This window comes from Canis lupus, chromosome 7 (genome assembly GCF_011100685.1).
Source record: "Canis lupus familiaris isolate Mischka breed German Shepherd chromosome 7, alternate assembly UU_Cfam_GSD_1.0, whole genome shotgun sequence".
Taxonomy (NCBI): Eukaryota; Metazoa; Chordata; class Mammalia; order Carnivora; family Canidae; genus Canis; species Canis lupus.
The window spans coordinates 5,305,503-5,331,189 of NC_049228.1; the positions used below are offsets into that span (position 1 = coordinate 5,305,503).

General features: G+C 35.9%; 1 protein-coding gene and 1 long non-coding RNA gene across 4 annotated transcripts in view; one reads left to right on the forward strand and one right to left on the reverse strand.

Moving 5' to 3' along the window:
- Nucleotides 1-3,083: 3,083 nt before the first annotated feature.
- Nucleotides 3,084-25,687, forward strand: part of ZBTB41 (zinc finger and BTB domain containing 41) — a 44,025-nt gene continuing 21,421 nt past the window's right edge. Inside the window, exons 1-7 of one of the 2 annotated variants that reach the window (XM_038541984.1) lie at nucleotides 3,084-3,187; nucleotides 3,871-5,159; nucleotides 13,182-13,389; nucleotides 14,112-14,181; nucleotides 16,450-16,597; nucleotides 20,053-20,182; nucleotides 25,356-25,451. In XM_038541984.1, the coding sequence (XP_038397912.1) occupies nucleotides 4,037-5,159; nucleotides 13,182-13,389; nucleotides 14,112-14,181; nucleotides 16,450-16,597; nucleotides 20,053-20,182; nucleotides 25,356-25,451 (1,775 nt within the window). In that variant the 5' untranslated portion in view covers nucleotides 3,084-3,187; nucleotides 3,871-4,036. Of the gene's footprint in view, nucleotides 3,195-3,870; nucleotides 5,160-13,181; nucleotides 13,390-14,111; nucleotides 14,182-16,449; nucleotides 16,598-20,052; nucleotides 20,183-25,355; nucleotides 25,452-25,687 lie in introns of both variants that reach the window. The other variant, XM_038541985.1, reaches the window with a different exon arrangement.
- The window catches only part of LOC106559013, a 32,078-nt gene continuing 25,192 nt past the window's right edge, over nucleotides 18,802-25,687 (reverse strand). The window contains exon 3 of one of the 2 annotated variants that reach the window (XR_005361840.1): nucleotides 18,802-20,158. This is a non-coding gene — a long non-coding RNA (uncharacterized LOC106559013). Of the gene's footprint in view, nucleotides 20,159-24,315; nucleotides 24,373-25,687 lie in introns of those variants that run through there. The other variant, XR_005361841.1, reaches the window with a different exon arrangement.

The following is a 25,687-nucleotide window of genomic DNA, read 5'->3' on the forward strand; positions in this document are numbered from 1 at the left end:
TAGCTGTGCCAGAGGGCTGATGCAGGGCTTGATCCCAAGACCTTGAGATCATGACCTGAGCTGAAATCAAGAGTCCAAAGCCCAACTGACTAAGCCACCCAGGCGCCCCTGTCCTCCTCCTTTGTGATTCAGATATAGATATATAGATATATACACATTTTCCCTAAATGTCTAGCATATATATATATTTTAGCAATTATATATATGCTATATATGTATATATTATATTATAGTCATTTATGCTACAGGCCTATCAATTTTTTTTTTCCTGAAAGAACCAACATTTGGCTTTGCTCATCTGTAAGTGTGCTTCCTTTTTATTTCATGAATTCCTATCTTATCCTTTTTCTTACTTTTTTATGTTTACTTTTCTAACTTCTAACTTTGAGAACTTAGATGCTCATTTTCAGCTTTTTTTTTTGAAATATAAGAATTTAAATATATCAACTACCCTTAATGCATAGCTTTAGCTAGATCTCACAGTTTTGCTATGTTTCATTATTACTATTCAGTTCAAATTATTTGGTAATTTCCATTGTGATTCCTACTTTGAATCATAAGTTATTTGTAAGTTATACTAGTTTCCATTGTATGGAAAAATTTAAAGTATCATCATTACTGTTATTATTCATTAATAATCTCATTACACTTCTTTGAAATATGTTGATAATTGCTTTATGACAATGATCTTTCTTTTTTTACCAGATCAATTTTTATAAGTGCTTCATTTGTATACTGTAACTGTTAGATGCACTATCTTATGTGTATCATCTAGGTCAATTTTACTAAGGCTTTTTAAAAATGGTATGCTTCTTAGGAATTTTTTGATGTAATCAGTTACTATAAGTTACTATATGAATGTTGGTTTGTCTTTCTCATATTAGTTCTGCCAATTTTTTTTTTTTAAAGATTTTATTTATTTATTCATGATAGTCACAGAGAGAGAGAGAGAGGCAGAGACACAGGCAGAGGGAGAAGCAGGCTCCACGCACCGGGAGCCCGATGTGGGATTCGATCCCGGGTCTCCAGGATCGCCCTGGGCCAAAGGCAGGCGCCAAACCGCTGCGCCACCCAGGGATCCCCAGTTCTGCCAATTTTTAAAGCACAGGTTGATATTTTGTTAGAAGATTGCATCCATCATTTTTTTTAAAAGACTTTGTTTATTCATGAGAGACACAGAGAGAGGCAGAGACACAGGCAGAGGGAGAAGCAGGCTCCCCCCAGGGAGCCTGATGGGGGACTAGATCCCAGGTCCCTGGGATCATGATCAGAGCCAAAGGCAGACGCTCAACCACTGAGCCACCCAGGCGCCCCTGCATCCATCATTTTAATCACTGTTGCATTCAGTTATATTCTCCTTACACTTCTAAGATTTGGCGATCCTTCAAACTGATTTACTGTTCACTTAAGAGGTTAAAGACCAGCAAATTCCATCAGAACAGCTAAACTGTTTTTGCATATACAGACATTCTTAATAATAGAATGTTTTTAGAATTTTTAGGGTAAATTCTAAAGGACTCATCTGAAGGTCACTTTGTTAACAATGACAGTATGTGCATTCCAGAAGATTTACAAAACTATTAAGAAAATAAACTCTTGGGTTTATATTTGCATCTTCTCTTTCCTTAATAGCCAAATCTTGCCAGAAATTTCTCAACTTTTTAAGTATTCTAATATTCTGAGTTTTGCTCTATTGCTTCTCTTACATTTCACTTTTTTTTCCGTTTCTTTGTATATATTCATTTTTTACTTGGTTTTAACCTCTCTTCTGTTTTAATATGAGAATCCATAATTACACATTTCCATCTCTGTTCTAAGTATTAATAAAATGATAGCTTTCACATCTATTTTCTTAATCTGCTTGGTTATTTTTAGCAATTTCTCACTTATTCATTTTCCTTCAACTCCTCCCTTTATTTTAAAAAACATTTTAAATATACTTATTTTCTGTTTCCGAGAAATCCAATATCTTCAGGCTTTGTGCATCCGAAGGCTGCAGAGAATGTTTTTATAGTTTTTAGTCTCTTGTTTTTGATGGACTCTCATTTTAGACGGCTGGCTTTTGTGGGAATGAGTCATGCAGGTGACAGGAATCCTTGTCCGGAATTCGTGTGAGTGCTAGGTATTTTCATTAAAGGTTTTAACTATTTTCAAATCAAAGAAAACTTGGGTCAGTCAAGTTTCCTCAAAGTTTCCATCTTCTCGTAGGAGAAACTTTCCACCCCAACTAGTTCTTCCACTGCGAGCGGTGGCCCCTGTAGGCTCCCAGCTATACCTTGTGCATGTAGGAGGTGATGGGTGGCGTGGGGTCACCAGTCTGGTTACCCATTCTGTTTGGCCTCAGGCTCTTATTTTCCTTGCTTCTGCAAAACCGCCTCAACTAGGACCTTGCTACCAAAACTGGGGTCCTCAGCCCAGGGATATCAGCATCACTTGAGACTCTCAGAAATGCCACAGCTTAGGTACCGGCTTCAAAAAGTTGTTCTCGTTGGGTTTTTCTTTTTGTTGTGCCTGCCTTTCCTGTCCTAACAGCTGTGTACTTGTACGTACAACTGTCCCGATATTTTCTGTGTACATGGAGATGTTAAAAAATAATAATAATAATAATTTTCAGAGCAACCGCGTTAGGGGCTTAAAGCCGAAAAGGACCGAGAGGACCTCAGCCTCTTGCTTAGATGCAGCGCGTCCGCTAAGGCCGGCGTGCGTGCCGCGCCCTGGGTCGCGGGTCACCAAGCAGCGCGGCCACCAGCGCGGAGGAAACCGGTGCGTGCTGTCGCGCCTCCGCCACTTTCCCCGGCGCCCAGCAGGCTCCTCACCCTGCCCCCCCGCACCGTGCCGCAGCCTGGTTTTCCCGCAAAGCCTCGTCCGCGTCAATCACAGCGGGGCCACCAAACCGCCGCGAAAACGCGGAGTAACGGATCCGGGGCGTAGCTAGGGTCCCCTCCCAGGGAGCGGGGAAGGGGGGGCGTACGGAGCATGCGCGCAGGCGGGGTGCGCGCACATGCGCAGTGCAGGCGCGGAGGCTGCGCGCGGGTGACGTGTTCGGCGGCTGCGGGGGCGGCGGGGCGCGGGGCGGGGAGGGAGGGTGAGGCGGGGGGCTGAACCCGGAAGTGGGTAGGCGCTGGAGCGAGCGCGCCCGGAGTGGAGCTGAGCGGCCGGGAGCCGGCGGGGGAGCCCTGGGTCCCCGGTAATGGGTCTGTGGGGCGTTTGCCCGGGGAGACCGGGGTGGGGAGGGTAGCGGGCCGGCGTCGGCGGGCGCGGCGTCCGCCTGGGCCGGGCCTGGGCAGGCTCCTCAGCTTCCCTCCGCCGCCCCGCCGGCGACCCTGCCGCTCCTGCCGGGCGCCCCGCCCGCGGCCGTGCGCTGCGGGCCGTTCAGCCGCGGGACGCTCTCCGTCCCTGAGGAGGTGCTCCCTCCCCGCCCGGGCGACCGGCGGGTCGGCGGGGAGACCGGGGGGTCGCGGCCGCCACGGCCTTATTGTGCCAGCCCGGTGCCCCGAAACCCTGAAGGTAGCGCGCCTCAGCCTGAGACCCGCCGTGATCTTGGAGGGACCCCCCCCCTTTTTTTTTTTTTTTTTTTTTTGCCCTCTTTTTAACCCATCCCGTTCGTGAATCAGGCCCGAAAGGTGTGCTCCGGCTTCCTTTAAAATTATTCTTTTGTTGCCTGTCTTTTATAACCCGGCCCTCCTCCTTCTCCACCCTAAAACCATAGCCACGGGAGAAGGGAAGGTGTGACTTTATTATAATTTAGTTTTGATTTAGAAAGGATTGGTACGCGGGTGCCGTCAATGGATCTTTAAGACTGTTTTTGCGATGGTCTTTGTTTTTTATTATTACTATTATTATTTTTACGTGTTTCTTCCTCTTTTGCAGACCATGAAACCGTCGGGCACGCCCCTCCAGAAGCTGTTAACCGAGACAATCTAGTTTTTTGGTTTTTCTGTTGTTGTTGTTGTCCTTTTTTTTTTTTCTTTTCTTTTTTTAAATACGTCCCTTAAGACACTTATGAAGTTTCTTGTTCTGAAACTGTTGTACTGCAATGAAGAAAAGGAGAAAGGTTACTTCAAATCTTGACGAGAAGATCCACCTGGGCTATCACAAAGATTCTCCAGAAGGCAATGTCGCAGTGGGGTGTGACGAAGTAACCTGTACTCCTTCCCCAGAAAGACCAGCTCCTGAAGCTCTTCACTGCTACCAGGAACTTCCTCCCTCTCCAGATCAGAGAAAACTTTTGAGTTCTTTGCAGTATAACAAGAATCTGCTGAAGTATTTAAACGATGATAGGCAGAAGCACCCGTCCTTCTGTGACTTACTTATCATAGTAGAAGGGAAAGAATTTAGTGCACACAAAGTCGTTGTTGCCGTCGGCAGTAGTTATTTTCATGCGTGTTTGAGCAAAAATCCAAGCACTGATGTTGTCACCCTGGATCACGTAACACACTCCGTTTTTCAGCATCTGCTTGAATTTCTGTACACGTCAGAATTTTTTGTGTACAAATATGAAATACCTCTTGTGTTGGAGGCAGCAAAATTTCTGGACATTATAGATGCAGTGAAGTTGCTAAATAATGAAAATGTTGCCACTTTTCAGACTGAGCTGGCTGAAAAGTCTTCACCGGAAGAAACACTAAGTGAATTAGCTGGAAGACTATCAAATAATCATCAGTGTAAATTCTGTAGTAGACATTTTTGTTACAAAAAGTCTTTAGAAAATCATTTGGCTAAAACCCATAGGTCCCTTTTATTAGGGAAAAAACATGGGTTAAAAATGCTGGAGAGAAGTTTTTCCACAAGGAGATCGAAAAGGAATCGGAAGTGTCCTGTTAAGTTTGATGACACTAGTGATGATGAACAAGAAAGTGGTGATGGGTCAGACCACTTGAATCAAGAAAATTTTGATAAAGAAAAGTCAGACAGGAATGATTCTGAGGACCCTGGAAGTGAATATAATGCTGAAGAAGATGAGCTAGAGGAGGAAATGTCCGATGAATACTCCGACATTGAAGAACAAAGTGAAAAAGATCATAATGATGCAGAAGAGGAACCTGAGCCTGGTGATTCTGTAGGAAATATTCATGAGGGGTTAACTCCTGTAGTCATTCAGAACAGTAACAAAAAAATTTTGCAATGTCCTAAATGTGATAAGACATTTGACCGCATAGGTAAGAAAAGAAAGCTTGTGTTCTGTCTCTAATAACTTTTCCTGATATTTTAAGGGTGATAATTAAAAACGAAGCTTTGAAAGTAACTTTTAGAGGAATATTTAACTAGAGTGGGTGTTTGATAGTGCTTATTTTAACTAGGGTGGGTATTTGATAGTGCCTGTTTTATCTTGTTTTAAATTTGTTTTGATTCAGGAATTTAACTGTTTTTATTAGCTTTTATTTTCCCTACCTCATGTCCCATTAGGTGACAGATCGTTAGTTCAGGTGTTTGGTATGAAAAAACTCCAGACTTAATAATTATGAATGTCGTGCTTTGATTTATATGTTGATTTAATTTCCTAGATAAGTCCTATTTTTTAAGTCCTGGAAAATTGAATTTAGTATAATTGAATTCAACTTAATGATTTGTATACTATTTCCCCTTGAACATGGCTGTATCTGAGTTGCAAGTCTCTAGTTATCTACCTAGTACTGTTTAGAATTGGAATGTTTCAGTTTAGGCTTATAGTTAAGAATAAAACTGAACTGGATATAAATTAATTCTGTAGGTAGAGACTTTAGGAAATGTCTTGATTAGTAGTCTTTATTATAATAACTAGTAACTTTTTCTTTATTAGAAAAGTATATGCAGGAAATGTGATCTATAACCTTAAGTTAAAAAGTATGTAAGTGAACATTTAATTTCAAGAGGTCTAATATTTGCCAGCAAAATAATTTTTGGAGGTGGTTTTACAAGAACTATTCTAATGTAAACTTTTAAACTGCAATAGTTAAGCTATTTCTATATAAATCAAAGTTCAGAAATTTTTAAATATACTCCACCACATAATGTTAAGAGGAACATTGAAGTGCAGCTTGACCTTGTAATATTATTTATGCAGTTTGATATATCCCCATGTATTTCCAGTGTTGAGTTACTTACGTTACTGGTTTAGGTAAAAATTGATTTTATAAGGTATTGGTAATCATTTGCTCTTAAAATATGGGACAGTACACACCCTATGGCATAAGTGGTAACCTCTTACTGCTTTTTATTTTAAGCCTTTGAATCTCCAAGTCAGAATATTTTTGACAATCTAATTTAATAATTACTTACCATTATTTTTACTGTGTTTGAGACTCTGTACAAACATGAATAAAATAATTTCATGAGTAACTCAATTGGAAGAACATAGGAATAAAGGAACTTGCTAAACTCAGGCTTGCTAAACTCAGGCTCTCTTTCTCTCCCTCTTTTTCCCTCTCTCTCACACACAACTGTAAAACAAGTACTGTGAGGGGTATGAGAAGAGAGTATTTTTGGATTGAGATACTAGAGAGCACATTATCTTTTTAGTAGATTCTTCTTTGACTCTATATTCTTAGTACATGCCTCTTCTACTCTCTTAGTTTGACCTGATTTGACTTGAGATGAATAAGCAGGGGTCAGGTCACAAGTGGCATTGTAGGCCTAAACGCTTAGATCTCTAAACTATCCTGTTGAATGTGAGGGCTGTGAGATGCTTTAAGAGTAAGAGGAGTTGTATGTTTTCTAATTTCAAGTAAAATTGGAAAACTAAATACTATAATTCATAGTCTCATAACGCTGTCAAGTTCGCTCATAAAAAAACTTGGTAATTTTATTTAGTTTGGCATTTCCTCAAATAATTTTATTATAAGACACTTCCGTGGTGCTTCTTTTAATATCCAAAAAAACCCACTGCAGTTCTTTGCACCCAATTTAGGAAAACACTGCTCAAGATTAAGTTCCCGATATACTAAGAGAAAGGTGTTATGCAGCTTTTTTAACCGAGGGCAGCCCAAATAATTGTGAGAATCAGTAGGTCACATTGTAGACTTACCTGCAGCCTACTTTTCTGAATGTATTGGATATTATACCCTTCTTTTTATCCACCCCTTCTTTTGCTTAAGCCTCACTGGTGCCACTTGCTTTTCCCCAGGACAGAGATAAAGATTGAGATTGAGATTATATCATATTGATTAAAAAAGCTTGAGCAATAGTGAAGTCAGACCACCTGCATTTTTTAATCCAGATCTTGGGCAGCTTACTTAACCTGTCTGTATTTTTGTTTCCTCATAGGTAGAGTGGGATGATGCTGATACAATGCTAGTAGTACCTTCTCATGGAGGTTATTATGAAGATGAAATGGGGTAGTCTTGTGAGTCACTCAGAATACTGTATGAAATTTAGATATTGAAGGAATACTAGCTGCTCTTATTGTTAATCTAGTATAGTTATTACATACCTCTACTAGTAATAAACAAGAAATTACATATTCTGTGTTCTCAAGAATGTTAAAGTTTAATGAGTACATGCAAAAACACAATCATTGCAGTGAAGATAATCGTACCAGGAAAAGTAAAAGGAATCAGTAAAGATTTCATAGAGCAGATAGCATTTGAACTGAGAACTAAAGAATAGGAAAGAATTTACATGGCAAAAGGACTAACACGTGCAAAGATGAGGTATATTGGTTCTGGAAATTGCTGAGGGCTGGGTGATTTCAAGATGGGTGGGGAGGTATAATGAAAATGGTAGATGAAGATTGGCACGTAAGCAGAGGTCAAATTTTGCATGTTTTTCATGCCATATAGAAGAGTTTAGATTTTATCAGTGAGTGATAGAAACTTGAAAAAAATTTGACAAAGGAAATGACAGCCTGCTGAAGTTTTAGGAAGGTCATGATGGCTTCAGTAGGGAGACTGAAATTGGAAAGGACCAGAGGATATTGTAGCCTTGGACCAGGAAGATGAGTAGCATTGAGAATGGGCTGTGGGAAGGGGATAGATCAACAGTTGCACTGAATATAGACTAAGTGGACTGGGTGATGGATAAAAATGGCTACCTAGATTTTTGTTTATTTCTCATTAGATTTTAAGCCTGAAAATTTTGTGTCTTTTGGTTACTAATTTTTGTTAATACCCTAGGTCATTGCAAGTAGCAAGTTTTCAGTAAGCTCCTATTTAAATGAACTAAATTTAAAGATTGGTGTCTGATGTAACTTTGGACTTGTAAGAGGCCAGTTGGATTTCTTTATAAGCTTCTAACTTTGGTGTTTTGGAGTGGTTTATGAGAATTAATGAATAAGCTGTGAGACCTGCTGGAACCATTAGCTCCAATATGTAGTAGACTAATTGGATTCCATTACTTTGGGTCTTTTATCCTTTCTGATGTATTTAATAGTTGCTTGAAGTGGGACTCCTGATCCAGTTATATTTTTCCTTAGGCTACCAGCTGTCTTGCTCTCAGTATATTCTCATGCAAATAAGAGTCCTTTGACCTTTCCCCCTTAAGGGTGTAAAGTGGGTGAAAAAAACCTAGTGGGTGAAAAGGCAAAAATAGGGAAAAGATGACAGATGGGTGAGAGAAAATTTGGATAATTTATCTTTTTTATTGTGCCTACTGGGAACTAAAATCTTCCCTTGGATTAAATTTATAATCTCTTCTAGAGATAGAAAATACTTTATAGCTTTTTAAAAAATGTGACTCTCTAGACCAACATGACAGAGATTCCACTTTGTTCTTAATACAGAAGAGTTATAATAGTGACACAATTCTTTAAGGCTAAGTAGTTTAGTTAAGTGTTCTTTAGAGTATGCCATGTGAATAAATTCAAGGAATAATAGAAGATTTAGCAATACTAGATACACAATGAGCTAATTTGGGAATATTTCTTTTTGTAAAACTCACAAAATCTGACAATGGTAATTTTGCATGACTCATGGGGGAATAATAAATTCTTAAGCACAAGGTCAAGTTTTTTCATGTGAAAATTTCTTTAGCCTGGGACACCATTCATATTCGGATTCATTTTAGAAAAATTCTTTGGTTGAAATTTGTTAGTTTATGCATTTTCTTTTGGTAACCAAGAATGGTTGGACATAGTATATTATTCTCTGAAGGGATACTATTTTTTATTGAAAAATTTTTTGAAATGAATATTTTATTTGTTGTTGAATTCTCTACCCACCGCATAAGAAGAAACAAATGTAGGTGTTGACTGTTTATAGGTACCTCCCACACTGCTACCAGTTTTTTTAAAAATGAAATTTCTTTAGAGATTAAAATTTTCCCTTATTTGCCCCTAGAGATCTACCTGACTTTTACGGGTTCAGTGTTTCCTTAGGAGTTGTGTCTCTACTGTTGTTCAGAAATTCAAATCCATAGACATAATTGGCCTTGCAATGCCTGTGTGCATAAAATTGAATTAATAACCTAACAAAAAAGTTTTTTCACTTTAGAGATTCTTAATGTCATAATGAATCATTCAAATACATGTATTTTCATTGGTCTCTCTGGACCCTGCTGGATTTATTTAAATTAATTTTTTTTAAATTTTGGATCTTCTGGTTAAATTTATTTTTCTTGGTTAAGCCATAAGTCTATTTGTCTTTAGGAAAATGGAAATTTAATAGTTAAAAGTACTTTTGATTTTTAATTTAACTGTCATTTTGGTGGTTTTGCTATTCAACTACATGTAACTTAATTTGTATTTGCAAGCAAGAAAGAATTTCTTTAATTAAAGGGAAAATGCTTTTAATGATTAACATCTTTTCAGCAAAGGGATTTTCATAGGAAATACAAAATTTGGTGAAAATTTTTTCTTATACTTTAAGATTTGTTGAGTTGCTGTTGTTCACTTGAGTATAAAAATGAGATTTAAACATTAGATGGTTGGTTGTCTTTTAACTAAATGTGCACTGTAATGCCCAGTTAGGAGTGGGCCTTTTCTAAAAAAAAAAAAAAAAAAAAAAAGTTATTTATTGAAAAATCACACTTTATACTCTTGATTTGTGTGACTTTTAACTAAATGTGCACTGTTAAGAGTGGGCCTTTTCTAAAAAAAAAAAAAAAAAAGTTAATCATTGAAAAATCATACTATATACTCTTGATTTGTTTACACTTTTTTTTTTACCACAAGTATGTGTCACATAATTTGAAAAACAAATTTAATAAAAATGAATTGTGAAAACTTTCACAATCAAGGAAACCTTTTTAATTCCTTGCGATGATCTCAATCTTTTCAAAATTAAAATTGTGGGATTTTAGTACATATTAATAATATTTGGATTCTGACTTTATATCTAATTGATGTGTAATAAAGTTTAAGAAATCTAATACATGCATGCCTTTTTATAATAATAGAAAAAGAATAAGATCAACTCAGAAAACATTTTCCCAAAGATATTATAACAGTAATGTCTGGTTATACCCTGTAAAGGTAATATGAATCAGTATTTTGGATAGTTCAAGTTCAGAGATGCATATCTAATATACATATTTACACATGTGCTCATACATAAATTGAAACAAAAACATTGCACAAAAATAATGTGAATATGCTCTGGTATTTTTTACTCTATTCTGTTCCTTTCTAATCCTTCCAAATTCTGTTCACAACCTAAGGAATTTATTTCATGAACACTAATGATCTTTAGTTTGTAAAACACTTGATTTAAGCCATAAGAGTTCAGATCTTCTTCTGTAGGACCCACTTATTTGTGACATTTCAGATTTCACTTTGGGACACACAAGAACACCTTTCCCCCAATAAATTCCAGTATTAAATCTCATCCCTTGAACACAGCAGAGGAAGTGGTGGTCGTAGGTTGTGTGTATATATGTACAAATGGAGAATATCTCCCATCAGTGGCAGAGAGAAGACAGAGATGCTAGGCTATTTTAACAACGTAAGGGAAAAAGTGAAGTTCTTAGACTTTTTCCAGAGAGCTGAAACCCCAGTTTGATCTATTATAATATATATTCATAAGTCAGCTATACCCGTATCTATATTTGAAGGATACTTACAGGTGTGTATTGTGACTAGTAACCACATAATAATAGTAATAGATGACTAACATTTATCAGTGCTTACTAAATGCTGGAATGTTTTAAGCATTGTATATATATTAACTCATGTACTTCTCGCAACCCCATGCAGTATTCATAAACTGAGAGAGGTTAAATAATTAGCTTAGTTAAGGTCACACAGCTAGTTTAGCAAGTGACCAGACACTTGAGTTTCCTGACTGTATGTATGTAAATAGTGCATCCACCATCATCTGTGTGGTCTATACATCAGTACTTAATGGATTTTTCATCATACTTCAGTTTTTCTTTGCTTGTAATTGTCAGCTTTCCCCCTCCCTTGAGAAAAATACTTTGGTTCCCTTTTCTGGGTATTCCGTATGTAAGTGTAGTGGAATTAATTTTTAGGTAATAAACTAGGTGTTTATTAAGCTTAAACATATATAGATGTATGTAATAGAATGGTGAACTCATTTATTTCACTAAGAAAAATAATTACAATTATCTGTTTTCCTCATTGGTCTGGAATATTTGGGTTTTTTCCTAATTTCCATGATATGTATATAATTTTTTCTAAGTATATAACTGAAATGCTATATTTGCATTAGCATTGGCCTAAAGAAAAATTTATACATTTATTTTGCTGAGCAAAGGTAAGCTTTTAATTGACCACTGCTGTTACCAGTAATATTTTTTCTTATTTTTATTGCTTTCCGCTCAGAAGTATCTTTCATCGAAATTTCTACTTTAAGTTACTAGATGTGCACATTCACAGCTTTGATTACAGAGTAATAATAACAATTGATAGCTCATACTGTATCAGACATTGTTAGAAGTGTTTTAATATGTATTGATTCATTTATTCCTATGACAATCATATGAGGTAAGTATTTTCATTTCATTTTTTTCAGCTGAGAAGGATTTGAGGCATAGAAAGGTTATTTGTCCAAGGTTCCATAGCCTGTTATTTTAAAAGCCAGCATTTATATCTAGGTGCATAAATCCAGGGTCTGTGCCCTTACCTGTGATGCTGTTCTGTCTCTGGACTTTAGAAATTTCTGTTCTACATAATAATATGAAAAATTTTTAGTCAAAATAGGAGTATAAATGAAAATTAAGCCAAAACGTATCTTTTTATTTCATTTTTTATTGTAACTTTTTCCCCTGGAAAGTTCATGTTAAAATTCTTTTTTTTTTTTTCCCTGTTGGAGAAACCTGTAACATTTGTACAGAATTTAGATATGTATTCAGATTATAATACAAATCTCACATTAGTATGACTTTGGGTGTCTATGCATTATACCAGCTCATCTTTCCTTTTCCTGCTTTCTTTGGTACTGCCCACATATGTTGGCTTTAGCAGTTTAATGTTAAGCATGCATCAAGTACAGGTGATTTGTTTTCTAATGTCTTATAAGTTGGAGAGATCTTACATGAATATACTGTAGTAAAGTATAGGTTTTGTTGAGTATTCTAGATTTGTGGTACCCTTTCCAGACTACCTTCTGTGGAAAGATAGATAAAACTGTCAAGAATTCTAAGATACATAAGCATATTATTTTTCCTTTTGAAAAAAAAAATTATTTGACAGAGAAAGAGCAAGCACAGGCAGGGGGAATGGCAGGGGAAGAGGGAGAAGCAGGCTTCCTACTGAGCTGGGAGCCTGATGTGGGGCTCTATCCCAGGACCCCAGGATCATGACCTGAGCCGAAGGCACACACTTAACTGAGCCACCCACACAGTCCTTATTTCGCCTTTTTAAGATATTTTTAAAAGGACTGTCAAATCTGAAAATTTTTTTCAATTCATGCATATACATACTAAAAGTGAAGTTAAAAATAGTAAATCTTAAGTGACAAGTAGAATTTTGCTGAAGGTCAATTTTAAATTAAAAAAATATATATATTAAAGTATTTAAGTTCAGTGAATTTGCCAACAGAATTTTAAGCAAATTTACTCAAGTCTTAATTTTTAAAATACCTAAACATGAATAATTGTTTTTCAGTGACCCTAGTTTTCAAGGAAAGCAGTACAATCAAAGTAATAAGTCTTAAGGTTTATCAGAGATCTATATTTAGGTAAACTTTTTGAATTTTGTGTGTGGGTGTGTGTATTAAATGTTATTAATCATGGGATTTTATTTCACTGTCAAATTTGAGTCACTGTGTACTAATATACTGAATGTAATTTTAACTTCTCTCTTTTTATAGGGAAATATGAGAGCCACACACGTGTTCACACAGGTGAGAAGCCCTTTGAGTGTGATATTTGTCACCAGCGCTATTCGACAAAATCTAACCTAACTGTTCACAGAAAGAAGCACAGTAATGAAACAGAATTTCATAAGAAGGAGCACAAGTGCCCTTACTGTAATAAACTTCATGCAAGCAAGAAGACTTTAGCCAAGCATGTTAAGAGGCAAGTATTATCTTGCTTCCATAATATACTTTATTGTGCCTTCTAATTTAAATATGGAGTAAGCTAAAAACAACTATGGGATGCTTGTCTCCAATTCTTATTTTGCTTAATATTTTGCAAACATTTCTGATTACAAATATATTTGATTACAAATTTAGTAAGAGCAGCAAATGTTTGTTTTTTATTAATGCTATTGAGATGAATCTTTTTGATGTTGAAACAAGAACTAGAGAAGTTTAAGATGGTATTTTAGTCCTCCTGTTTTTTATTTTGGGTTTTGACAGGCGTATTTTCAAAATACATGGTTTTAGAACTTAGGAAACTTATTCTTTGTGCTCAACTTTGTCTTTGGTGTATAAAAATTTGTGAGAGAAAGCATGTTTAGTACAGTATTGCATATTTAATTTTAAGAAAGGAAATTTACTGAAATTTGGACCAAAAAAAACCATAAATCAAGCAAATTATCTTAAAGATTATCTGTGAATAGCTAGGTTCCTGAATGTATTTAAAATATCAGACTTTTCATTGACTATTTCTGCATAAATTTGGGCATATACATTTTTTAAATGTTAACAATACATATATTCTTAAGGTAATTTACATGTGCTTTTCTCTTTATGAAAGAAATCAGTGCCTGATTCTTACAATCACTGTCGACAGATTATATGGAATATGAACTTAGCTAATATAATCTTTTCCTAATAGTCTTTTTTTCCTTATAGATTTCATCCTGAAAATGCACAAGAATTTATCTCCATTAAGAAGACCAAGAGTGAAAGTTGGAAATGTGATGTAAGAGCTTTTAATTTGTAGTAGAAAACCAAAATCAATGTAATGTTACCTCTGGGGAAAGTAATTAGATTTTAAAGTAATATAAACCTAGCTTATCTCACTTTTGGAATCTTTCTTTTGTACAAAGTTGTCCTAATATTTTCAAGTTAAACCCCATAAGGGTTAGTTTTTAGATGGTAGACCTGATGGAAATCTTATTTTTTATTTTTAATGCAACCACCATAGCATGTGCTTATAGTTGTGTATATAAACTGACATTGCTATGTAAGTAGGAGTTAAAACGTTAGAATTTTCCCCCCACATCTGGTTATTTGTCTCAAAACTTAGTGGCTTTTAACAACCGTTTTATTATATCCCACCATTTTGTGGGTCAGTAATCTAAATTTGGAGCATAGCTTTGCTAGGTAATTCCATTCCACCTGGTGTCAACTGAAGCACTCAGTTCTTTTCAGGTGATATAGGTGGTCTGGTATGGTCTTGTCTGGTTTGGACCCACTTCGAAGTGGCTTACACACACGGGTGGAATTTGTTGGCTGACAAGCTGCTCAGCAAGGACAGTTGGCTAGGGACCTTGATTCTTCTCCAGAAGTAGTCTCTTCGTGAGGCTACTTAATCTTCTTTCTAGGATGGTAGCTAAGCTCCAAGAAGCCCAGGTTAAACTATCAGCATTTTTATTTAAAAGGTTTATTTATTTTTAGAGTGAGAATGCTTCTGCGTGCATGCATGCACAAGGAGAGGGAGAGAATCTCAAGAAGACTCCCCACCAAGTGCAGAACCCGAGCTGGGGCTCGGTCCCATGACCCAGAGATGACAGCCCAAGCCGAAATCAGGAGTCAGATACTTAACCAACTGAGCCACCCAGGAACCCCAAAACGATCAGACTTTTTATGGGCTAGCTTCAGAAATCAGACAGCATCATTCTCAACACATTCTTTTGTTTAAACAGGTTACTACAGCTAGATCAGATTTAAGGGGATGGGAATTAGTTTCTGTTTTTCCAGTAGTAGCAAAGAATATTTAGATCCCTCTTCTGCCACAACCCCTAAAATACTTTTTCATTATTCAGGTAAATATTGTTTGAAGAAGTCATAAGCTATCATTTGTCTTCCTTATTTTTGGGCTTCAATTTATATATACAGCAAAATTACCACCATTTCTCTAATTTCAGCTTCCAGGAATTGAAGTTAATTACTGTTTGGATCTACATAAGTTGCTTTCTTCTCCTTACTAAGTTTCATCATCAACTATAAAATGATAAAAATGATACATACTTCACAGGATTATTGTGAGAATTAAGTAAAATAAACCATTAATTATTTAGCATTGTGCCTAGTATATAGTACATGTTATATTGTTCTTGTCCTTGTTGTTGTCGTTGTCACAGCAGCCCCTTCCCCCCCCTTTGAATAAAAGAAAATTAAGACTTTAGTTTTTTAGAGCAATTCAAGTTTTATAGCATAATTTTTGAGGAAAGTATAGTGACTTCTTCCCATATACCCTCTGCCTCTAAAAATGTATATTTGCCCCCATTATCAGCATCCCCTCAAAGTGGTATATCTGTCACAGTATTGAACCTACATTGACCTCCCCCTTTTTAAATCTCATGTCTGCCAGACTTTTTTAAAAAGCTCTTCCTTTTGGCCATTTCAAGAGATAAACTCTAAAACTATTTTCTGTGGTTTCTTATTCTTATTCCCAATTAAATATATGGCAACAATAATAAAACCTTTTATTCATGACATGTGATTTAAAATACAAATTTGGGACACCTAGGTGGCTCAGTAGTTGAGCATCTGCCTTTGGCTCAGGTCATGATCCTGGGATCGAGTCTTGCATCAAGCTCCCCACAGGGATCCTGCTTCTCCCTCTGCCTATGTCTCTGCCTCTCTTTCTATATCTCTCATGAATAAATAAATAACAATCTTTAAAAAGTAATAAAAAATAAAAATATACATTTAACAGATTTTAGAAATCTTGACTAGAATGAAGATATTAAGAGTACTGTGTAATCCTAGAAATTATCCTATTAGAAACGTAAGGAGTTGAAATTCAGCTACCTTTAGTACAAATTTAAAATAATTCCATACTATAATTTCTTCATGGCATTTTTTTCCCTGCACAATTAGAATTTGATTATACTTTTGGTAACTTTTCTGTTGGGAAAAATTTCTCTAGCTACTTGAATTTGTATGTTTGTTTCTCATCATGAGCTTGGTATTTTAACTTTTAATTCAAGTACCTTTATATTTTGTGTACATTTTCTTTTAGATTTGTAAGAAGTCTTTTACTCGAAGACCACACTTGGAGGAACATATGATTCTACATTCTCAAGATAAGCCTTTTAAGTGTACCTATTGCGAAGAACATTTCAAATCACGATTTGCACGGTTAAAGCATCAAGAAAAGTTCCATCTGGGTAAGCAAATTACTTTTTCTAAGAGCAGTCATAGCAATTATTTTTTATATATATATTTTTAAGATTTTATTTATTTATTTTAGTAGGGGAGGGGCAGAGGGAGAAGGAAAGAATCTTAGGCAGACTCTGCACTAAGCACAGAGCCCTACATGGGGCTCGATCTCACAACCCTGTGATTGTGGCCTGAGCCAAAATCAAGAGTCAGACGCAAGACTCACTGAGCCACGCAAGCACCCCAGTAATAGGAATTATTGAGTATCACACCATGCTGGAGGAGCCTGCTGCTGTTGAACCACTTAGGAGAAGGAAGTCAGATAAATTGGGAGAAATACGGGATGTGCTGCTGTTCTTGCAGATGAGTAAATGTGTTTATTTTCTGTTTTGGTGGCAGATGTGTCTGTGATCATAAACTGCATTCAATCAGTTCATTCATTGTTGGATAGGTCTGTGAGTGCTTGAATAACGCATTTTTGTTTTGGAAAAAACTCATTTTTCAGGGAATGAAATGAACCTAGTATATGTGGAATTTAGTATTATATTTGACAAATCCTCTCTCTAGTGCTTCTGGCCAAGGTGGAAACTTGTATGCTAGATGGTAGTACAATTAGTTACATTTAAGACAGTTAATACAGGTAAAGAATTACTGTCATCCAAAGTAGAGACCATTTGTTCTGCAGCATTGGTGATATAGTGGTGAGCATAGCTGCCTTTCAAACAGAAGGCAGCCTTTTCCCTATTCAATTTACATAAAAATGTATACTTCATGCCTATGAAATTTGTAGATGACATAAAGCTGGCAGAGCTAGTTAATAGAGCAGAAAATAAAAATGTAAAAAAAAAAATCTTTGTGCTATAGAAAAGTTAAAATTAAGAGTAAATACAAAATCATAAACGTGGGAATTATCTGACTTTTAGTCATTGGGGATTGAGGAACTGTAAATGGTATAAAATCCAAACTCCTCTATTTATAGATGGGCTTAAAAGCAAAAGTTTTTAAAGCACAATCTGAACCAATAATGTCATATGACTGACTAAAATCACTGTAGTTTCAAACTATATTAATAAAAATCTATTGTTCAGAATCAGGGAGATAATTATCTCACTGATTTTAAGTTCATCTGGAACATTGCGTTCATTTCTGGATACCAACAATCAAGATGGATATTGACAAGTACGTTCTCAAGAGGTGGGTAATTACGGTGACACAGGGTCTTAAAATTACGTGAAAGAACCTTGAAATATGTTGTCGGGGAAAGGTAGATAGCACAACTGTGTAATAAGGAACCCTTAATCTTTACAATTCTGGTATATAAGACAATGTATGCTGGAAGACTATTTTTTTAGCTTTAGTATTTTATGAATTGCCTTTAGTAAGTCGTTCTATCAGAGTATCTCATCTTAGGATTCCTAAGAAGCCATCATATGAAGCAGTTTTTATACTTAGCAGAATGTAGTTGGAGACATATTCATGGTTGCATGTTGCATGTGAGAAATTTCTTTTTAAAGAGTTTCTCTTGTGAAATTGGTAGGCTTCTTCCTTTTTGAGATGAAAACCATAGATAATCTTTTTTTGTCCCATGTTATAGAAACATCATAGCAAAATATAATTTTATGGTTAACATATTTGCTTCCACTTCCTTTTCTGTTCTTGATTTGCTAAATAAATACATAATTTAGTAAATACATAGGTATTCTAAGTCGACCTAAGTAGACATCCTAAGGCATAGGTTTAGTTTTAATTTAGAAATTTTTTTAAGTATTGGAACTTACAAATTGAAGTAACTTAGCTTGCACACAATAGTTATTTTTCCTGTCAGTAAAATTATACAAGCAGATCCTTGAACAGATAGCAGTTAGAATTGTTAAAGAAAGCATTCCTAAAGGGTGGTTGAACAAGAACTATGTGTGTATATGTTTTATGTATGTACATATAATACGTAATATATACATTTCATATGTATGTACACACATACCACCTCTATGCTTCTATTTACCTGAATCACTGTATGTTATGTGATGGATGGATGTACATTCAGGTCTGAGGTATCGCCCAAGAATTTGCATTTCTGCAAGATCCCAGGTGATGCTGATGCAGTTGGTCCACATACCACACACCTGTGTATTACTGCTTTAGGTCATTCAAAGCCATACTTGCACTACGTACATTAGGATTATATATTCTGTAAATCAAAGGGAGAGAGATTTCTAAGGAATACAGTCTGAACAGTCAGAGTAGAAGAATTTTTAATATATCTCTATGTATAAGTATAAAAATCGTAATTGGCTTTAAAGTCAAATCTTCTAATTTTATCCTATTTAGAGAGTTGGCATGAAAAACTCCTTTAGTAACTTCCCAGCCTAGCTTCAAGTTCAAGGAGGTTCAACTGCATGCAAAACTGGGTATCCAATATAGGGGAAAGAATGTAGGTATTTCTTCTGAAGAACTGGTAAGTAACCGAACGTGAAAGAGAATACTCCGTTCTTTCTTTACCCAGCTGGAGCCTTCAGGAATACATAGTTATTTTACTCTTGGCCTAACGTACACTTGCCATAACATACTCATCTTGGTGCTTTTATTTGCTTTATCTTTTTATCTTTAACTGTGCAAATGTTGAATCTCTTTTTTCCAGCCTCTTGAAGGTTTTGTTTTTTTGTTTTTTTGTTTTTTTGGTGAAGAGTTGTAAGAGGAGATGGAGGGATTTTCCCTAACACTACTTTACTTAACCCAGTGCTAGTAATGAATTAAAAATCAATAAATACTTGTTGAAGAGTTAATAGATGAATAAAAGGTTCATATCTCATGGAAGATGAAATATTGGGGATTTTAAATGAGAATATGTTAAAGAAGCTTAATACATTTTGAGGTCATCTCTCAAAAACATGTTGAAACTCCCCCAAAACTATTGCAGCTACTGAACAGTTTTGCTTATAGATATGCTTATGAATTCCTGTGTCCAAATGCCTTTTCTTTCCCTTGTTCTATTATGATTAATTTCTCATTAGAGTTCACAGTAGAGTTTACAGTATTTTCATCATTAAAAATTTGTGGTTTTGAGGAACAACAGTAAATTTCCAGATTATGAACTCTGCAGATGCCTTTATTCTTCCAAAGTTTCTCAGTAACTTCCTTTCTGGCATATGACTGTTTTTTTTACTTTGTTCCAGTCTGATTTCAAACTAGGACTTGGCCATTTCAATTTATTAACTCGTTAGGTTATTCATCATTTATTATATTAGACGGCACACCCTAAACTCAGCTCTGGGCATATAGAGATGATTGTTAACTTGTCTTAGGAATAAACAATCTAGAAGAGAAGAGAAAACTATAAATGAATAAGTACATTGTTTATAATACATGCACTTACAGTGGTAGGTATACATTCATAAATACCTATCATTTAACTTCATATCTATTCTTTATAAACTTTTAATGTACACTCTTCTTTCCTTTTTAGGTCCTTTTCCATGTGATATATGTGGCCGCCAGTTTAATGACACTGGAAATTTGAAACGCCATATAGAATGTACCCATGGTGGGAAGAGAAAATGGACTTGCTTTATCTGTGGAAAATCAGTACGAGAAAGGTGAGGAATCATCTACACTCCCAGTATAATCTTGGTACTGTTATATAGAAATAGTTAACAAATATAGTTTATAACGATTTAGATAATGCCAGATATAAGTTACTTAAATTATACTTTAATTTGAAATTTAAGGACAGAAGAAGAAATTACATAAAATGTTATAGAAGATGATATGAAGTTAGGATTTGCAGGTTATATGGTAACTTTAACATAGATTCCACTTTGTCTCTTTCTGAAACCCCATTAAAACTACATTAAAGGTTATTGATTGATTAGCTGATTTAAAAGACAGTAAGCTACAAAGATAGGGAGAACAGAAATGTGAAAAGAGCAACACAGATTTGGAAGCTAGAAAGCAGATAGATCAGTGGAAACTGACTTAGCAGATCTAAGAAAGACAAATCCCAAGGTGGCAGTGGACAACTCAAGAACATAGTTTACACCATAGAATCCACGAAAGGTATAGGAGTGGGCAGTATCCGATACCTTTGGAACTAGGGCGAAGGAAGACAGAACAGGGAGCATTGGAGTAAAAAAAAAACAAAACAAAACTTTAGAAGTTAGATTATTTGGATTTTCTTCTGCCACCCGCACAGGTAATTGCTGCTGGGCTCTTACCTCTATCCCAACTTAGCAGATATCTGGTGGAGTATACCATGTTGTTAGATGGTGAATGCATTCTGAATGTTTAAAGCAGTGAGCCCCAGGCCTTGTCCCTGCGGACATCTTGGATTTTCGATTTTACCCCTCACGCAGTAGATTAGAGAACAGTTCCCTAAAAATCTGAGCCAAGCAAAGGACAAATATATTCTCTAACAAATAGTACACTCAGGTCACCTATTGTGAAGCCTAGTCATCCAAGCCCTCATGCTCTTTGACCGTGCCATCCACGTTTTAGTCCATCACATGTAATCATAGGCAGATAGAAGAATTAAAACACAGAAGAAAAGCATTTAACATGGGAGCTAGATGCCAACACAATCATGAAGGAAAAAAAAATAAAATCTTGAAGGAAACAGATTATGCAGAAAGAAGAAAACTTGCAAAAAAAAAAAAAAAAGAGGTAAACAACAATTATGAGTATCCTCAGTTGGAGATCTATAATCCATTAGACAAGAAAAAGATGCTATGTAAGAGTCACTAACATAACAAATCAGAGCTCCCAGAAATTCCAAGTGTAATAGACAAAGTACAGACTCTAATGGAAGGATTGAAGAACAAAGTTGAGGGAACCTCCCAAAAGGTAGAGCAAATGATACAGAAGTGTGAGACAAGAATTAGAACATTAAAGAACCAGTCAAAAGGCCCAGAAAGGAAAAGCGAACAACGAAAATAGCAAGGGAAAAAAATCATCACTGAATAATTCAAGATAATTTCCCAGAACTGAAGGACATGAGTTGCCAGACTGAAATTACCCATCAAATGCTTAGGACATTAGATGAAAATAAGCCTACCCCAAGATACATCACTGTGATATTTCAGAACACTGGGCACAAAGAGAAGCTTCTGTATGCTTCTAATTGTTCAAGGAAAAAAAGTTACATACATTGAATTATGAATTAGAATTACTTGGACAGCTCTCTGAATAGCAACACTAGATATAAAATGATACAGTAGTACTTTGGATTGGAGATTTCTGAAAGAAAATTATTTCCAGCCTAGAATTCTGTTCTTAGTCAAATTAACAACCAAGCCTGAAGATACATTAAGACATTTTTCATGATTATCAAAAAGTTAGCCTTTGATGTACTCTTTCTCATGAAGCATCTAAAGGAGCTACAGGAAATAGAAATTGTGATACTGGATAGAGGCAAAGGGAATTCATAGGAGATGGTAAATGAAGTTTCCAAGCTGTCAGTTGTGCAAAATGTGTATACAATGGGTAATCAGCGCACAGTGGTGGTAGTAATGCTGCATGACAGATTGAGGGTTGTCATTGCTAAGATCCCTGCTGGCATGTTTCCTCTTTTAAACATTTTTTTTTTAATTTTTATTTATTTATGATAGTCACACAGAGAGAGAGAGAGGCAGAGACATAGGCAGAAGGAGAAGCAGGCTCCATGCAGGCTCCATGCACCAGGAGCCTGACGTGGGATTCGATCCTGGGTCTCCAGGATCGCGCCCTGAGCCAAAGGCAGGCGCTAAACCGCTGCGCCACCCAGGGATCCCTATTTTTTTAAAACATTTTTTTTTTAAATTTTTTGTTTCCTCTTTTAGCTAGGGGACAGAATGCTAGAGTAGGTCTGACCCCCAAATTTTGTTTTAAATTTTATTGTCGTAACAACATTTAACATGAGATCTACCGTCTTAACAAATATTTAAGAGTACAATACAGTATTGTTATTAAGTTACAATCGTATTAAGTTATTAATACAGAATTAACATTGAGTTAAGGCACAATGTTGTACAGCAGACCTCTAGAATTTACCCATCTTGCATAACTGAAACTTTATACCCATTGAATAACAGCTCCCCATTTTCTTCTCCCTGATTCAAATTCTTACCTCTTCTCTGCCACTGTATCATACCTGTATACTTGTTAGTGAGGTTCCTACTATTATATTTATGCCTTGCTACTTGATTTAACTGAGGATATTTGTTTCATTTCACAGAAATATTATGACCTATCATAATAGGTCAGAATATTTATGATCTATCCATGAGAATTACAGGTAGCCCATAGTAAGTTTAGAAGCAAAATCTGTATAGCAGCCTATTCACTTTGACTGTATTTCTGTCAGACTTCTAATACTTGATCCACTCTAGGTTGTCAGATGTTCTGATTGTGATGAACCCTCTGTTTTCCAGTGTTTATTCATGACTCTAACACTGACATGTTAGAAAGGACTCTTGCCAGTTCTCAGGCAAGCTACAGCCAGACTTTAATACAGACACCCTGTTCATGCTGTCTTGTGGCTCTTGAGCTAATAGTGACAATATTGTTAGATTTGTGCTTGCTATTCAGTTTTTCAAAAATATACACTATATTACTTAGTGATACATACTACTAGGTAGTAAAAGAAGAAAGGGAATGGCTAACATAAATGGTTATCTGAGAGATCAAGAAGGAACATGTAGAGGCATCCTGAGATTTAGTAATGTTCTAAGTCTTATTCTGCATTTAAGTGTAGTAATACTATCCTTAGAACAAAATGTACAAATTTTATATCCTTCAGTATATAATATAAAAGTTCCATAATTTTAAAACATTAGAAATGCCACTTTCTTAAAATAACAAATTAATGTAATGGTAAAATAGGAAAATCAGTATCCTATATTTACATGAAAACTTCTAGATTGATACAGTTTATTTTATACATTATAAATTCTTTTTTTTCTTAAAGGTCTTTCTATAAAAATAAAAAGTAAACCAAAAACTAAAACAATCTCTCCATCTTTTTACTTTTTAATTACTTAATAGATGGGGGTGTAGGAATAACTTTAGGGATAATTTCCACAAAGTTAAATACACCTGCAGCCACACGTGTCAAGTGTTGGTGGGCCTTGTGGAGGAGCACCATCTACTGGCATGTATCTACTTTCATCTCAGGTTCAGCCTTACCACTCAGAAGATGCAGGATTAAAATAAAAACCAAGTATTAGAAACAGTCAAAAGCCCGAAAAGGTCAGAAACATTTCCCTTTACTTTTTTTCCTTCCAGAATAACTTTGTCTATCCTTACTCAGCACTTGACATGTAGGAAATCTCTGAGTGTTAGAACCAAAGGAAATGCTAGCTATATATTTGGAGCAGCAGTGGTTATACAGTAGCCTACCAAAAGTTCAGAAATAACAGAAGTAAAACCAATGAATCACCAAAGTGGTAACTAGTGAAAGTTTATTGTGCCTACATAAAAAAAAAAAGGGTTTGCAAATCAGGACCACTCAAACCAAAACATAGAATGAGACTCAGGTATATTTTTATATGCAGTTTATACAATGAGAAAGCAGTGACTATTCTTCACAGTGGTTGGTTGTGACATTAGAATTTCTTAAGTGATAAAGAATTGGTTAATAGTTACCTCATATCGGGATCCCTGGGTGGTGCAGCTGTTTGGCGCCTGCCTTTGGCCCAGGGCGCGATCCTGGAGACCCGGGATCGAATCCCACGTCGGGCTCCCGGTGCATGGAGCCTGCTTCTCCCTCTGCCTGTGTCTCTGCCTCTCTCTCTTTCTCTCTCTCTCTCTGTGACTATCATAAATAAATAAAAATTAAAAAAAAAAATAGTTACCTCATATCAACCTTAGGAAGGAGCTTTAAGTTTTGGCTGTGATTTTCAGAGGTATAAACAAATGACCCAGGGCAAGTTATCCTTGCAAAATAAGCTATATTAGGCTTTGTTTGTGGGACTAAACTCATTTTGTCTGCTCAGGGAACTTTCAAGACTGATCTCTTTGTTTTTTATTTTAACAAGCCCATCCTGGGTCAGTAGGGCTGGAAGATTTAAGAATGAGAGTGATTGTATTCTTTATATGATTTCCTTTTTTCACATTGGCATCTAGAAGTTACAAGTTACCTGTAAAGCTCTCTTGCCATAAAACATTCTTTTCACAGATCCTGAGCATGTATTTGAAAGAAATAGTACTGATATACTGGATTGCTTATACATTATTAAATTCTCTACTAAAATTCACATCAGTTTTACTTAATGCAGTAGTAATAATTTATCATTTATCATTGTACTTCTTGATAACTGCTTAAGCTGTATAGTTAAATCCTTGAGCAAACTAATGGCAAAGGAAGCCAAAGTTAATTTGTGTGTGTATGTGTCTTAAAGAAGAGACAAAACAGATGTGATTATATGCTTGTGAGACTAATCCAATAAAAAGCAAAAATACTGTAGGAAAAAAGGAAACTGGTCATAGTATCTGTTAGCTTGAATACCTTTCTGGTAAGCGTTCTGAAAATTGTGTTTGTTTGAGAGAGAGGGAGAACACCAACGGGGGGCAGGGGGCAAAGGAAGAGGGAGAGAGAATATCTTAAGCAGGCTGCACAGCCAGCGTGGATCCCTGTGCAGGGGTTGATCTCATGATCAGCCTGAGATCATGACCTGAGCCAAAATCAAGAATCAGATGCTTAACCAACTGAGCCACCCAGGCACCCCTGGAAATCTATGTTTAATATAAGTATTGACATTAAAAAGTCTTCAGATAAGTATATATTTTTTAACACAGGACTACTTTGAAAGAACATTTAAGAATCCATAGTGGAGAAAAACCTCATCTTTGTAGTATTTGTGGGCAAAGTTTCCGTCATGGAAGTTCATACAGGTAAGTCAAGACATTTTTCCCCTATATTGGGTGAGATAAATTATGTCTTTTTAAAATTATGTCTCTATTTTAATTCTGTTTTATTGTTGCATGTTATTTGTTGAATTAAAACATTTCTTAGCACTTAAAATCATGCAAAAAAACTTTGACTTTCCCCCTACGTTACAACTTTTAATATTGTCTTTATTCTGTAGTACAAAATATTAAATATTTCATCATCAAGTTTGCTAAATGCT